Below are 16,168 nucleotides of genomic sequence, written 5' to 3' on the forward strand. Positions count from 1 at the left end.
ATAGTGTGGTGTTTTTTGCTCAATGACAAACTTAAAATCAGGTTGATATTCATAAGTAGTACATTTCATCCAGATATTTTTTTCATTAAGCTTGTCTTCCATGAACAGAAGGAACGAATGTTTTTTTAAAATTTCACTATAACTAAGTTTTTTAAAATGTGAAATATTTTTCTTTTTTCTCTCCCTTTCAGCCATGAAGACTTTGAATTTATTTCAGGAACACGAATGCGCAAACTTGCCCGAGAAGGCCAGAAACCTCCTGAAGGTTTCATGGCTCCCAAGGCCTGGACCGTGCTGATGGAATACTACAAATCCTTGGAGAAAGCTTAAGCTGTTAACCCAGTCATTTCACCTTTGACACCTCACTGAGTAACAAAAGGGGACCATGTAGTTACTGTTGGCATTTCTTTGTGGTGGTATCTGTATGGACATGCTTCCTAAAAACAGACCCTTTTCCTTAACTAGCATCAGTTTTGGTCTGCCTTATGAGTTCTGTTCTGAACTAGTGTAACACACTCCTGGTTTTAATGTATCTTTTCCACTTACTATAGTTAAATATTCCTACAATACAGTCTTTTTGTATTATATTTATGCTTCTGTCTCATTATTTTTCAAGCTGTTATATCAATTGTAACCAATAGTATACACATTGAATCTCACTTTTCATCTCTTGAAAAAAGAAAAAAAATCCACTAAACAATAAACTTGGCTAGACCTTGTTTTGGGAATTTTACAAGACGTCTGTAGCATTTAGATTTTTTTTTTCTACATTGAAAGTACAAACTGCTTTCTTCCTTCCTTTCCATCAGCTATTGATCTCTCAACTGTTATAATCTAAAGTATATTAATATCTATGTAAGCCCTGAATGAACTTTATTCAATAAAATTAAACTTTTTGGCTTATTTATGTGACTTTTTAAAAATATTGTTTTGTTTACACATACCTTATCCTTCTTGTGAAGAAGTTTCTCATGGGGAAGGGAAAATACAGGCGTCAGGCATCTTTCATTACTGGAATCTGTTGATAATAATTAGTTCCAAGCACTGTTTCAGAGTGAATTTTTAAGTGGGAAAATAATAATGCATTCTCATTCCATCCAAAAGCTCAACCTGTTTCCCCAAATATCTCTCTAATATTCTTAAATACCTAAGATGGTGGTACTAGTAATAGAGACATGATAGAGGGAGGTTAGTTCATGGCAGGGGGCGGGCAGCATATCAAGTTTGCTTTTGTAGTATATCCTCAAGTACAATATTCAAGAGGAGATGCTTATTTAGGGGCTGGATATTTAATTTTGGTTGAGATGCCAGCATTTTTGATTTGCAGTCGTATTTCCTATGATGAAATAATCTTGCGTGATCTGGCCTTGAAAATTCAGCATTACAAAGACATGGCAGATTATACACAGAGAGAGTGTATTGTCATTAATGCAAATGGGAATAAAATACCACTAGGAAAAGAAATAGAAGGAAAAACGAAAACAAAGTAAAAGCAGATCACTGAGGGAATCAATTAGAAAGTTGATAAATAGAAAAAAAATGGAGAATATGAGTAAAAATTTCTAGTGGATGGATTTATTCACTAGTGGATACTGAATGAAAATATTCATTAGTGGATAATGTAAAAAGTATATGAATGCGTATGTTGATTGGAAGAATTAGAGGTGATAGTTGATATGAATTTTTTGGTTACACATTATCTAGATCTCTTTTAGGGAGATCTCCTTTATATAAATCTTGTATACATCTTCAATTTTTATGTATATATAGAGGTTGAAAGATTGCAGAGCGGCTCTCCAACCACAGACAGCTAAGGTGTGACATAGCGCTTCAGCTCAGCTAATTCAGAAACTCCAACCTGAAGTGCTGAATGTGTAGGAATGATGCAAAGTTGTAAGGACAGAATGAGTCGTGGTTTCATGGTGGCAGCGACACTCAAGATTCTGGGCGCAGTGGTGGTGGTGCTCATGGCAGTGGGGGTCTCCTGTGCAAAAGTAGTACCCTATCTTGAATATTCCAGGGCATGATTTTGGCTGAGTCCTCTGCCACTCACCTCCTTTCGTTCCTGACCATTTTCCAAGCCTCATTCTTTTGCATTTTCTGTCAATTCTGTAAGAGACCCAACAGCCTCCCCATATATTCCTTTGCTGCCTAAATTATCTAGAGTTTCTCTTGTTTGCCAAGAACCTGATTGTAACAGGTGATGTGAAAAAAATGTATACTTCACATTAAAATCTTGATACTGCTAAATTCAAGGTGATTTTTACTGTTAGCATATTTTATTTATTTTAAAATTTATTTATTTATTTATTTTTGGCTGCGTTGGGTCTTCGTTGCTGCGCGAGGGCTTTCTCTAGTTGCCGTGAGCGGGGGCTACTCTTCATTGCGCGGGCTTCTCATTGCGGTGGCTTCTCTTGTTGTGGAGCACGGGCTCTAGGCACGTGGGCTTCAGTAGTTGTGGCACGTGGGCTCAGTAGTTGTGGCTCGCAGGCTCTAGAGCGCAGGCTCAGTAGTTGTGGCTCACGGGCTTAGTTGCTCCGCGGCATGTGGGATCTTCCCGGACCGGGGCTCGAACCCGTGTCCCCTCATTGGCAGGCGGATTCTTAACCACTGTGCCACCAGGGAAGTCCCTGTTAGCATATTTTAAAAGTTTAAGTATAGAGAAAAAATTTTAATACTTAGCACTCAGAAAACTTATCCTTCTAAAATTACAAAAATATACTCATAAAATCAAGCTGAGAACGTTTACAACAGAAATCAGCAGCATCAGGGTGAAATGTGATCGAAAAAGGAGCTTTGTGTTCTGTCACGTAATTTTCCTTTCTTAGTCCCATAGTGCCCCTTGTCCTCAACCCACCGGAGTGGGACATGATAAGAACATGATTCTAAGCCCCTCTGCTCTTGGGATTGGCCACCCACTTGTGTGTTTTAGAGAGACAGAGAAGAAAATAAAAGTACCCAGTGATTTCTACCAGTCCACAGGTTGGTATGTGTGTCTTTAATCTACAAATAGGAAATATGTAGAAATTTTATTTTTCTTTCCCAGCTCATAAAAATGACCCCAAACCAATCTTTATAAACCTTTACCCCTTACACCAAACCTCTACTGCCAAGTGGTGTTGGAAATCTGAATGCCATTTTTATCTATCCATCAGCTGGAAAAATGAATGGAAAAAGAATTATTTTTTAAAAAAAGGAGGAAAAGAAAGTGCAGAAATGTTTTGGCAGAAATATAATGTTTTAAATCTGTCAATTCTGTATTCCACTCTGATAAGACCACGTATTTAAGTTTCATTTCCATCCAAGAGGGGAACAATTATGTCCATATCTTGGAAGTTAGCATTTAAATACCTTATCAGGAAAAATTCAGAAGTCATGCTTCCCACATATGGTAGATTTTTATTAGCACGTATGTATCCAGGGGTGAGTTGGCTCACAAGGTAAGGAAGTATGTGCCGACCGGGCTGCTTTTATGTGTGGGCTCTATTTCTTAGAGGGCCTATAAGCCTCTTTGTATTTCTGCGGATTCCATTTCCTCCTCCACACAGTCTTGTCCTGAATATAATTATATGTAAGTTGTGCAAAACACATTCTGCCCTCCTAACTCTCAGTCAGTCTTTTCTGGACTAAGGTAAAAGCTGGCCTCCCTAAAGGTAAGTACTTGAGGACTATAATTGAGCCAGGGGTGTGTTGAGATTGGAACCTCTTTTTCCTAACTTCCTGTTTCAACAGATCCTCAGGAAAATGGCACTAGAGTTTAGGGCCTAGATTTGAAGAACTGAAATTAGAAACGTGAAAAATCTCATCATGGACCTTTATTTCCCAGACCTGCATCAGCACTGAGCATCTATAATGATCTGCCTTTGTTAGGAAAAGAAATTACGGTTACCAAAGAGGAAGGGGGGGGGAATAAATTGGGAATCTGGAATTAACAGATACACTCTCCTATATATAAAATAGGTAAACAGCAAGGACCTATTGTATAGCACAGGGAACTACATTCAATATCTTATAATAATCTCTAATGGAAAAGAATCTGGAAAATTGAAAAAAAAATACAGATATAGGTGTGTAAAACTGAATTACTTTGCTGTACACCTGAAAATTGTAAATCAACTATACTTCAATTTAAAAAAGGAAAAGAACAGGAAAACCTCTCCACTGAAATGAATTAGAACACCGACTCCCTCTCTGCTTTTCTTCCAACAGCTCTGGCTTGTCCTCTTTGAAAAGTGTCTGTTCTCTCGGAGAGCATAACCACTTCTATTGCCCAAGAGAAAGTAATTATCTGTTAAAAGTAAACTGGGGCCTTGCTACACAATCAGGTCCTCAAGAAAAAAAAGCCAAGCGAAGGAGAGACTGAGTTCTGTCTGACCCATGACTGGTTCACCACCTGGCTGCCCAGAGCCTGCACCAAATGACTTTGAACCTCAGTGTGTGGCTAGTGCTATTTTGTGTGATCTATATGTCGTACATAGGTGCAGTTATAGCAATATGACTTTTGATACGTTGTGGGCAATTCTAGTGGGTATTTGCAATCAGAGAGTTTTGAATAAAAAAAGTTTATTTAGGAGCCATTTAGACTTAAACAGAAGCACAAGCGTAAAAGAGAGAGTATAGTTTTGTGGTTAAGAATTCAGGCTCTGAAGTCAAACTTGACCAATTTCTTGTTGATTATGTGACCTTCAGCTTCATGAGGCCTTGATTTCCTTATCTGTGGACGAAAGGTTGTAGTCAGGAATTATATGAGGTAATGCTTGTAAAGCACTGCTCCTTTATTATTATTACTTTATTTAAAGATGTAGTCTTTTGGCCAGGAAACACAGTGATATCAATATTTATGAGACTATACCTTGTAATCTTTGCTTCAAAAAACCATTCTCTAGCCCACTGAGCAAAGTGACTAAATACAGATATATGTTAGATACAAATCTAAAGGCAGACACAGTATCCCTGTTTCAGCCATACTTTCCCCTCAGTTTTTCCCTGTGTCCAACTTCTCCTGTGTTTTCTAGATTAAGAAAACTAGTACATTTTTGCAAAGAGAAAAAGCAGAAAAATATACACATTTGCCTAAAGCAAGCATAGACTAATCCTGTGAAAAAATGATAGTCCTTTGGGAAAGCATCATCGAGAGGAAGATCAAGATTAGAAAGGTAGTTTATTCTCAACATTAAGTTTACTGAAGAAGGCCTGCCTTAATTAATGTGGTCATTACCTATATTAAAGCTGCATTTTACAAGTGTTAACACTTTTCATTTAAAAGTTCAGCTTGTTGACACCTCTGATCAAAGCATAAAATCTTAAATATATTTAACTTTTAGAATTGAACTGTAAGTGGTGTTTCATGTACTAGAAAATTATTTGTATCTTCTATGGACATAGCAGGAATTAAAGGTATTAGGAATATGAAATACAAAATAGTATACTGTTTCCCAGAGTTTTCCACACAGGGATTTTTTTTTCCTGTTTATATAGTCAAAAGATCTCATAGCTAAGAGTAGGATAATGAGTAAAGAATAGCATAAAATTTAAATTTATCTTGAATAATCAAAACCATCATAATAGCTAACATTTGCTAAGTGCTTACTATTTTATTTGCCAGACACTGTGCTAAGTGCTTTACATGTATTATTTTGGTTAATGCTTATAACAGTAACTGGCATAGTAAGAAATATTAAGAAAGGAGAAGAAAAATTTTTTTCAAAGAATTGCAGTAGAAATTAACAATATAATTTTGTTAGAAGAGAAATTAACATTAAAAGTTAACTTTGATAGAGGTTGAGTATAAGAGAAACGTGCAAAAACCAAAGTCACATAAATGTGCAAAAATCAAACTCTGTATTAACAATCATTGACTACAAGTGAAAATGTCTGTTGCAGGGGTCATCAAAAGGACATGACTGCCAGTTGACCTGCGAACTGGACGCAGGCAATCAGAGATTCCTCATCCCTCTCCATCCTTGGAATGTACATTCCGCTCACCATTCCCACAGCCAGAGCCATTTTAAGGATGCAGCCTTGAGAGATAATGTGTTGTTGAGACCATCTGGATGGTACGCGGGGCTGAACCCTGTTAAGGCTGCTATACACGCTCAAGATTCTGACGGGTGGGTGTGGAGATGTACTCATTTTGCAGCCTTGGGAGACAAGCCTTGTAAGTTTCCCTTGCTTATTAAAACTGCCGCCTAGGCATCTGGAGTGGCTGCTTCTTTCTTTGCTCCCTGCCCTCTGTGTTCAGGAGCTGTTTTCAGATTTCACTGGGGAAATTCCTAAGTTTGTAAACCAGCAATGTCCCAACAATGACAGTCACACAACCTGTCAAATACTTAGGAACAGAATTAAGAAGAAAAGAAACGGTCTACTTGAGTAAAACTATAAAATTTTATGAAAAGACATAAAAGCAAGATCTAAAAAAGTGGAACAGTATACCTTGGTCCCAGGTGAAAAGGCTTAATAGCATAAAAATGTCAGTTTTCCTAAAATTCATGATTTTGAGTCCATTAAAAGCTCAATGAATCTTTTAGGGGGGGAATTACAATTTTATCAATTCATTTGGAATAACAAGTACTAAAAAGGCAAGATAATTATATGACCCAAAGACTCAGGAAAAATAATAGTAGTTGTTTTTAAGCCACTGAGTTTTGGGGTGCTTTGTTATACAGCAATAACTAATTAATACAGGCATTACAGCCCATGTATCAATTGTACTCACCAGCTGATAATGGCTGGGGAAATTTGGGTTGTGGTAAAGGTAAAAAAAGGAAGGGAAACTGGAGTAGCCCCTAGAAGCTTTATGATTAGAAAGATAAATGGTAGAACCAATTAAAACAGCAATGGCAAGATAAAACAGAATTAGGCAACACTGTATATAAAAAAAAGTGTTGAGTTACAGAGCTATAAAATAGAATATATCCTTGATAAAATAAGAAAAAAACAGAGAAGCAGAGTTCTCTAGACCAGGAGTTGGCAAACAGTGATCTGGCTTGCTGTCCGTTTTTGTAAATAAAGTTGTGTTGGAACATAGCTACACACGTTTAAGTATTGTCTGAGGCTGCTCTGTGCTCCAGCAGCAGAGGTGAGTAGTTGAGACAGGCACCCTATGGCCTGAAAAGCTAAAAATGCTTTTCATCTGGCCCTTCACAGGAAGAGTTTGCCGACCCCTGCTCTAAGCTGACAATTACTTCTACAGCAGGGTTCCTACTAAAAGAAGGGGACAGACTTGGGGAATGGAGCAATACACTCAATATTTAGTCTGTATAGCTCACCCTTCTATTCCCTTCTTCATCTTGGATGGGAGTGAGATGGCAACGGGGAAGAGACCCAGACCCTCAGCAGGTTTAACCTGCAAAGTCAGAGAAATCAGAGTGGTACATGCTCAACTGCCTCCTATCATGGGAGTGAGATTGGATGCTTCTGATAGTAACATGTCCAAATAATTCAATTCAGTGTCAGACTTGCAGTCTGACTCGATTTGGAGCTATGTTGATTGAATTGTTTACTGAATAAAACAGTGTTTATTTTATTTTACTTATTTCTTTTTTTTTAAATTAATTTTTATTGGAGTATAGTTGCTTTACAATGTTGTGTTAGTTTCTACTGTACAGCAAAGTGAATCAGCTATATGTATACATATATCTCCTCTTTTTTTGGATTTCCTTCCCATTTAGGTCACCACAGAGCATTGAGTAGAGTTCCCTGGGCTGTACAGTAGGTTCTCATTAGTTACTTATTTTATACCTAGTATCAATAGTGTATATATGTTTTTTGCTTAAAACAACACACATTTATTATCTTATAGTTTTGGAGGTTGGAAGTCCAAAATTAGTCTCATGGGCTAAAATCAAGGCATCCAGCAGGACTGCATTTTTTCTGAAGACTTTAGGTGAGAATATGTTTCCTTGCTTTTTCCACCTTCTGGAGGCCACCGGCATTCCTCAGCTAGTGGCCTCCTCTTCCTTCTTCAAAGCCAGCGGTGTAGCATCTTCTGATCTCTCTCTCTCTTTGACTGTGATTCTCCTGCCTCCCTCTTATAGGAATTCTGTGATTACTAGAACAGAGTTTTTAGCATCATGTTGATCCAAAAACATTTCTTCTTCTTCTTCTTCTTTTTTTTTTTTTAACTTTTTTGCCGCACCGCGCAGCATGTGGGGTCTTAGTTCCCCAACTAGAACCCTCGCTCCCTGCAGTGGAAGTGCAGAGTCTTCACCACTGGACCACCAGGGAAGTCCCCCAGCAGTATTTCTTCTGGTGATGGGAACTAAAAATTTGTGAATCCAAATAGGTATATTTTTAAAATACATACAAGGCAGAGAATAAAAATAAATGCAAATTTTAATAAGCAGTGGTTCCAATAGTAGTTCTTTCACTTTTATACTTACAATGACTGTCCAGGCAATTACAGATTCACAATGATTGGTGACAGGAACATCAGGTTTATCAGCAGAAACACACAATGTGTAGTGCTGACAGATCATCATGCGTGTGTTCAGGGCATATGAGCTGAGGTTCCTATGAGAACATTCACCTTTGCATTTCCTGACTTCCATGTTTTAATTTGTATCCTGTGCATTGTATTAACATTTTTCTTTGCATTTAGTTTCCTTTTAAAAAATGAGAACAAAAGAAAAATTTTAATATCCCAATCTCTCAGGACAATCACCATATACCACAAAATAGCTGCTTCGAGAGTCTTAGGTTTGAACATTGGGAAGGGATTTGATTCCTTTTATTCATATCTCTAATGGATTAAAAGTATTGTCCTCAAAGCTTGCATAAAAATTTTTCTTTTACTGCCAGAAATAAACAAAAGAGAACAAAGGACCTCAATCAAGAAAAGAAAATGTAATACAGCTTAGAGACAAACTTGGAAACTCAGTTTTGAGTGATTAAAATATATTAAATGGAAACTTTTAAAAGGCCGTCTTTTTAGAAAAGGGACTGGGGTGATGACACTGTCTACTGTGATAACTCTGAAAGAGAGCAGAGGTGATGTGAAAGCAAGGGACTTTGGGGTATTATGTTAACTGGGATTTTTAAAAAATGTGAAAGTACTTGATCCAGACCTTTCCATACAATAGGTATTCAACATATGTTTGTTTCCTCCCCTTTTGAAGTAGACACTACATGTTTTCCAGACTCTCTCGTAACTATCATTGGTCATGGGACCAATTTGGGCCAAGAAGACATAAGAGGAATTCTGTTAGGGTGGGGGCTTTGCTTTTCTTATAGAGAGGACACAGCTAGCCACATGGTATTTCCTTCCTTCCTGTCTGGTAGGCAGACTTAAGAATGCTTCATTGGCGAACTCGGTAACAAGATATGGTGCACGGTATTTAGCAATTTCTGCTGTATTTGAAAAAGTCTAAAGAAATGTTTTTCAAATTGTGGCCTTGACCCATCTATTAAAGATACCTGGGTTGATATCGCTGGGTGAAACCAGGAATATACATTTAAATATGTGCTTTGTGTCATTCTTATGCACCCTAAAGTATGATATTTGGTGGCATAAAAGCTCAGGTAGATAGTTCTTTTTAATCGGTTTGTTTAAAAGTTATAACATGTTTTGATTTGCATATACATTCCAATTAAAGATTTTAATAAGCTTCGGTCTTGGCTATCAGCTCCAGAAAGTGAGGTTTACGGAGACGTTATTGTTGAGAACCACTTAGTAAAGCCCTAGTCCTTTGAACATTTTGAGAAATATGTTGAGAATTTGCAACTAGAGACAGAGGTGGATCAAGGATGGTCCTCACCTGACTATGGCTTTGATAAGTCTTTTTCCCTTTGCTAAAAGGTTAAAACCTATTTGCTCTCCCCTAAATAATTCTCAGGGATTCCTGATACTAAAAGTCCATATAATCTTTTTAAGGAATATAACGAGACCACCGCTAAAAATAGAACATTAAAAAAATTTCTTTTTTTCTCGGATCCTAGATTACCTCTTCAGGTGATTGTGGTTTGCTTGGTTCAAGACTCCATCCAGGAAAGGCAGAGGGGGAATCAGAGAAATCAAATGCAGTAAAATGTTAACATGTAGAGACTCTGAGTATTTGGAAATTATTTGGACGACTTTTCTGTACACCCAGAATAATTTTAAAAAAAATTTTATTGGAGTATAGTTGCTTTACAATATTGTGTTAGTTTCTACTGTACAGCAAAGTGAATCAGCTGTAAGTATACATATATCCCCTCTTTTTTGGATTTCCTTCCCATTTAGGTCACCACAGAGCATTGAGTAGAGTTCCCTGTGCTATACAGTAGGTTCTCATTAGTTATCTGTTTTATATATAGTAGTGTATATATGTCAATCCCAATCTCCCAGTTCATCTCATCCCCCCTTCCCCCTTGGTATCCATACATTTGTTCTCTACTTCTGCTTTGTAAATAAGATCGCCTATGCCCATTTTTTTTAGATTCTACATATATGCGTTAATATACGATATTTGTTTTTCTCTTTCTGATTTATTTCACTCTGTATGACAGTCTCTAGGTCCATCCATGTCTCTACAAATGACCCAATTTCGTTCCTTTTAATGGCTAATATCCCACTGTATATATGTACCACATCTTCTTTATCCATTCCTCTGTTGATGGACATTTAGGTTGCTTCAAAATAAAAAAAGTTAATACAGAAAAAAACAAAAAATGAAAAAACACACACACACAAAAAACAAGACTCCATCCAGGAAATGACAAAATACTCCCTAGATAGCCCAGCGTCCTTACTTGAAAAACTTATAATCAATTAAATGGAATTTTAACTTTTTATTTATTTATTTATTTTTGGCTGCGTCAGGTCTTAGTTGTGGCACGCTGGATCTTCGTTGAGGTATGCGGGATCTGTCATCGCGGTGCATGGGCTCTTCATTGTGGGGTGCGGGCTTCTCTCTAGTTGTGACATGCAGGTTCTCTCTTTCCCAGTTGTGGCGTGGAGGCTCCAGGGAGCGTAGGCTCTGTAGTTTGCAGCACGTGGGCTCCAGCTGAGGTGTGCGAGCTCAGTAGTTGTGACGCGTGGGCTTAGTTGCCCCATGGCATGTGAGATCTTAGTTCCCTGACCAGGGATGGAACCCGCATCCCCTGCATTATAAGGAGGATTCTTTACCACTGGACCACCAAGGAAGTCCCGGATTTTAACTTTTAAGAAGGAAAAGTTAACAGGCATATGGAGTACCTATAGACATCTCCAGATTCCTCCAAATCAATCCTGCTTTAGAAGACCCTCCAACACTAGGGAAATAAGCAGATGTAGCCCCACATGGGGTAAGGCTTCCCGTTGCCCTTTCAGGAACTCAATACAGGCCTTTTTCTCTTCAGGGCCAAGCTAGTCTCCCAGTCTCTCAGCATTTCCACCTCTCTTTCTTCATGACAATCCTGCACACTGGAAAGGTTTTTAATATGAGAAGAAAGAACACTTCAGTCTCAGAAAAATGCTTAGCACCAAAGTCCTCTAGGCAAGCTCTTTAATATTTACAGGTTTTGTTTTTTTTTTAAGTTTGCTTAATACTCTGAGGAATACAAGGCAACTCTCTCACACCTCACTCAGTCTGGGCATCCCCTTCCCATGAGAGACATCTCACTACTGCTTCAACTGCCAAGAGTCACTTGTGGAAGATTCCCACCCTCCAGTCCTGAAGTAAGCCACAGGACAGGCTTATGAAAGGACGACTTATGTGACATGATTATAGGAGATTCCTACAGTGTGTCTAAGCAAGTGACTTTTTATGATAACCAGGGCTTCCAGTTCCAGGAACTTAAAAATGAAATCAATTGAAAAGTGTTAGAGAAAATTTTGTCCAAAAAAAATAAGAATAAAATATAACCAGTGGAAAAATACAAAAATGGGAAAATCTTCAGCTATACTAGATGTTTTTAAATTGCTTCCTGAAGTTTGTTTTGTTTTGTTTTGTTTTTGGCCACGCCTCGCAGCATGTGGGATCTTAGTTCCCCAGCCAGGGATGGAATACGTGCCCCCTTCAGTGGAAGTGTGGAGTCCTAACCACTGAACTGCCAAGGAAGTCCCTAGGATTTTCTTTTTAAAAAGTTGTTCCTTCTAGTTTTATTGAGATATAGTTGACATACTGCACTGTGTAAGTTTCAGGTGTACAACATAATGATTTGACTTACATACATAATGAAATGATTACCACAATTTAGTGAACGTCATCTCATATAGATACAAAATTAAAAAACTAGAAAAATAATTTTTTTTCCTTGTGATGTGAACTCTTAGGATTTACTCTTAACAACTTTCATATATAACATACAACAGTGTTAATTATATTTATCGTGCTGTATATTATATCTCCAGAACTTATTTTATCTTATAACTGGAAGTTTGTACATTTCGACCACCTTCATCCAGTTCCCTTTCCCCCTATTCCCTACCTCTGGTAACTATAAATCTGATCTCTTTTTCTATGAATTTGTTTGCTTTTTAAGTATAATTGCCCTACAACACTGTGTTAGCCCCTGTTACACAACATAGTAATTCGATATTTCTATACATTTCAGAATGATCAGCACGGTAAGTCTAGTTTCCATCTGCCACCACACAAAGGTACTACATAATTACTAACAGTATTCCCACACTGTACGTTTCATACCCCTGATTAGATTTCTTATTAATGCAAATTAAAACAAACTAAAGCGTCTTGTTTTATCCTGGCTAGGATGCACTGAAATGAGGTATAAGGTGTGAGGGCCTGGGGGAATTTTGACGACTCCAAACCACGTAACTAGGCCCCAGTTGGAGGATGACTTATGTTCCTAATGAGAAGAATTTCATGCGTGTGGAGGGGTGAAGCTGATTGCAGTAAGAATGAAGCATTTCCGTTGAACCCAACAGGATCAGCCACTGTAGGTTTTTACCCAGGAGTGTGACATGAGGCAAGCAGGGTTTCAAGTTTCAAGTAGATAACTCTGGCCACAGTGTGCTGAGTGGAGAGGAGGAACTGCAGAGGGATCAGTTAAAAAGGGCTGTGTTTTTTCAGACAAGGGGCTAGGAGGGCCTGTGTTGGAAGAAACAGTGGAGAAGAGAGGATGCCTTTACATCTTCCCAAATGACTCCTGGGCCTCGCAGCTCTGTCTGACCTGTTCTTTGGTGGCCACATACGCTTTAACATCACCTGTTCACTCACAGGTGAGCTTTTGACAGTATCATTCAAATTTATTCCTGTTGTGGCAGCTGCAAATACCAGATGTGTCTGCTTTTAGGTTCTGTGCCTCAGGAAAACCTCTAGTGGCCTCTCCCTCTTCTCGGGTGGCCCTCCCTCTGATCGCTCCAGCAATATTGTCATGTTACAGGATACTCCCTGTATATACTAAGAACACCTGTGATGATGCGACCTTACCACTGAGTTTCTAGATTGTTTCTTGTAAAAATGCAGGTGTCTTTTCCTAACTGGAGTTTCAGGATGTATGAGAAAGAGCCCTGGGACTTCCCTGGTGGTCCAGTAGTAAAGAATCCGTCTTCCAATGCAGGGGACACGGGTTCGATCCCTGGTTGGGGAACTAAGATCCCACATGCTGAGGGGCAACTAAGCCCACACACCACAACTACAGAGCCCGTGCGCCACAAATTCAGAGCCCATGCGCCCCAACTAGAGAGCCCTTGTGCCGCAACTACAGAGCCCACGTGCTCTGGAGCCTGCACGCCACAACGAGAGAGAAGACCACATGCTGCAACAAAGAGCCCGCACACCACAACAAAAGATCCCACATGCCTCAACAAAGATTCTGCATGCCACAACTAAGGGCTGACACAGCCATTAAAATAAAAAAGAGCCCTGAGGAAATAATCCTAATAGATAATACTTACTGTGGGTTACCATGTGCCAGGCGTTGGGCGAAGGGCTTTACATACATTAACTCTTCTAATCTTCACAACCTTATGGTATAAGGTAATACCTTTGTCCCTGTTTTACAGATGCAAAAACAGACTTATGTTAAGTCTCAAGGTCACATGCTAATAAGAGGTAGAGTTGGGGACAAGAACCAAAGTGTGACTGATTCCAGAGCCTGACTTGGTGTGAGACAGGGTTTTTGTTGAGGGATTTGGCATTGTCCAGAAATGCACATTAGCCCTTTGGGAGGAGTAGTTACTTAAAGAGGACAATATAATAATGAATCAAGGATAATAAACAGTTGAACATCTACTGTGACCCAGGTTCTGTGTTGAATGCTTATACAACTTATTTAATTTTTACAGAAGACTAAAGAGCTAGGTAAAATTCCCATTTTACAACTAAGTAAACTGAAACTCAGAGAGGTTAGGGGAATTAAGATCACAAATCTAGTAAAATGCAAAGTCGGGACTAGAGTCGAACCCAGGAATTCTGCAAAGGTGACACACATTTTAGACTATGAGTGAACACTAGTTCTTATGTATTTTCTGATTCTTATAATATGCTTAGAGTTGAGGCTGCTTCATAACCAAGACTCACAGGGTTTCTGAAGTGTTATCTGAAGATTTCCTGAGTCAGAATTGCTTCTGATGCTTGATAAAAATATAGACCTCCGGACCCAATAAATCAGAATCTCTGGGGAAAGGGCCTCAAGGATCTGTATTTCTAAGAAGCCCCTGCTTGATCACCTGGTGGCTGAATTTCAAGTGTAAGAGTAGGAGCATGAGATGCCTAGAGGCCCAGATTTGAAACTCGCATCCTGGTGTTCCTGCCACATTCCACTGGCTGAAACAAGTCACAGGGTTGCCCAGATTCAAGGGAGGGGAAATAGTCTATCTCTCAATGGAAGAAGCTGCAAAGTCAAATTGCAAGGTCACATTGCAAAGGATAGAAGGAGGGAGATAGTATTTTGTGGTCACTTTAGTACTTTGTTACCAATGGGAATCCCACCAAGCAGCGGGGCTTGACAACATCGCTCCCTCTTTCACTTACTACAATCCTATCCTGAAGTATTGCCTTTTCCACGATACAGAAGGTACTGATGCACTTAGTTTTACAGAAACAAAATAAAACAGTGGATTTTGTAATGAGATGGGAAGAGACTGTGGAAATCTTCTGTACTATAACAGTTTCACCACATTTCTCATGGCAAAGTACTAAAGGGTCGTTTAACTTAAAAATGTATTTTGCCTTTTTTAAACAAAAAGGCAAGTGTTCCAAATTTGGTATCTTCTCTGATGACAAGCGGCTGTCAGTAGTATGCTACACAGCAGGCATTTTTTGAAAATATAAACACAATCTATCCTTCAAGTTTAAAGTGATGTTTTAACAATGAAAGAGAAAGTAATTGCTTTTCAAAAGAAACGCCTGCTATGAACAAAGCATTTTGAACCTGGATGTTTGGAAATGTTCCATTGTTATTTTCTTGTCAAAAACAACATAAATGTGTCACATACACATTTTCTCATATCTAAACTGATAAAAAACATCCTTCAAATTGAGAGTTTTAGTGAGTTTTGAAACTATTTGATAATAATTAAAAAATTTAATACTTTCTGATTCATTTACAAGAAAACAGATGTATCAGAAAAAATGAAAAAATATCCCTAGTAGTGGTATTTTAACAGAAAAATTGGTAGATGAAATTGAAAATTAAACTCCTGGATTTACAACCAATGATACAGTTTTTCCCATGTGGCTCTAAATATCGGTGCAAGGAACTTTTTGCAGATGACAGCCATTAAAACTCAGTGACACCACAAAATGTTGAATTAAGGTTTAAACATATAACAAAGTATTGTTACCGACCTTCCCCAGACAGTCTCCAACAAGGGTCCTCCTGCCTGGTGTCATCTGAGCCAATAGAATGAGACCAAGTTCGGTTCAGGAGAAAAGGGAAGGAAGCTTTATTCTTTCATCAGAGAATTGGAGAGGTATGAGACCGAGCTCTAGAGCACAGGCCAGGGGAGGGGCTGCTTTACGGGAATCTGGGCGGGGGGAGGGGCGGGGTGCTTGGACGTGCCAGGCGCCGTGTCTCTGCGCACTGCCTGCTGCCGCCATCTTGAATTGCAGTGTCTTGCGATAGTGTTTCTGCAGGACGCCCGCGGAGCTGAAGTGTGGAGTGCCGCCGTTTACCCCAAGGGACTCTGCTCTGAAGTGTCGGGTGCGAGGCCTTTGTATGCGGCATCCTGTGAGCAAGTGAAACTAGACTAAGCCAAAGGAAAAAAAGGTTAGACTTTATTACCCAGATTCTATTTTTTTTC

The 16,168-nt window shown here is 38.8% G+C and overlaps 1 protein-coding gene across 3 annotated transcripts in view; it reads left to right on the plus strand.

Moving 5' to 3' along the window:
* The window catches only part of PAPSS1 (3'-phosphoadenosine 5'-phosphosulfate synthase 1), a 108,811-nt gene extending 107,908 nt beyond the window's left edge, over positions 1-903 (plus strand). For all 3 annotated transcript variants that reach the window (XM_067735390.1, XM_067735392.1, XM_067735389.1), the window contains one exon: positions 192-903. In XM_067735390.1, coding sequence (XP_067591491.1) covers positions 192-330 — 139 coding nt within the window. In that variant the 3' untranslated portion in view covers positions 331-903. The remainder of the gene's footprint in view (positions 1-191) is intronic.
* Positions 904-16,168: the final 15,265 nt, after the last annotated feature.

The sequence above is a fragment of the Pseudorca crassidens genome, chromosome 4 (assembly GCF_039906515.1).
Source record: "Pseudorca crassidens isolate mPseCra1 chromosome 4, mPseCra1.hap1, whole genome shotgun sequence".
Lineage (NCBI taxonomy): Eukaryota > Metazoa > Chordata > Mammalia > Artiodactyla > Delphinidae > Pseudorca > Pseudorca crassidens.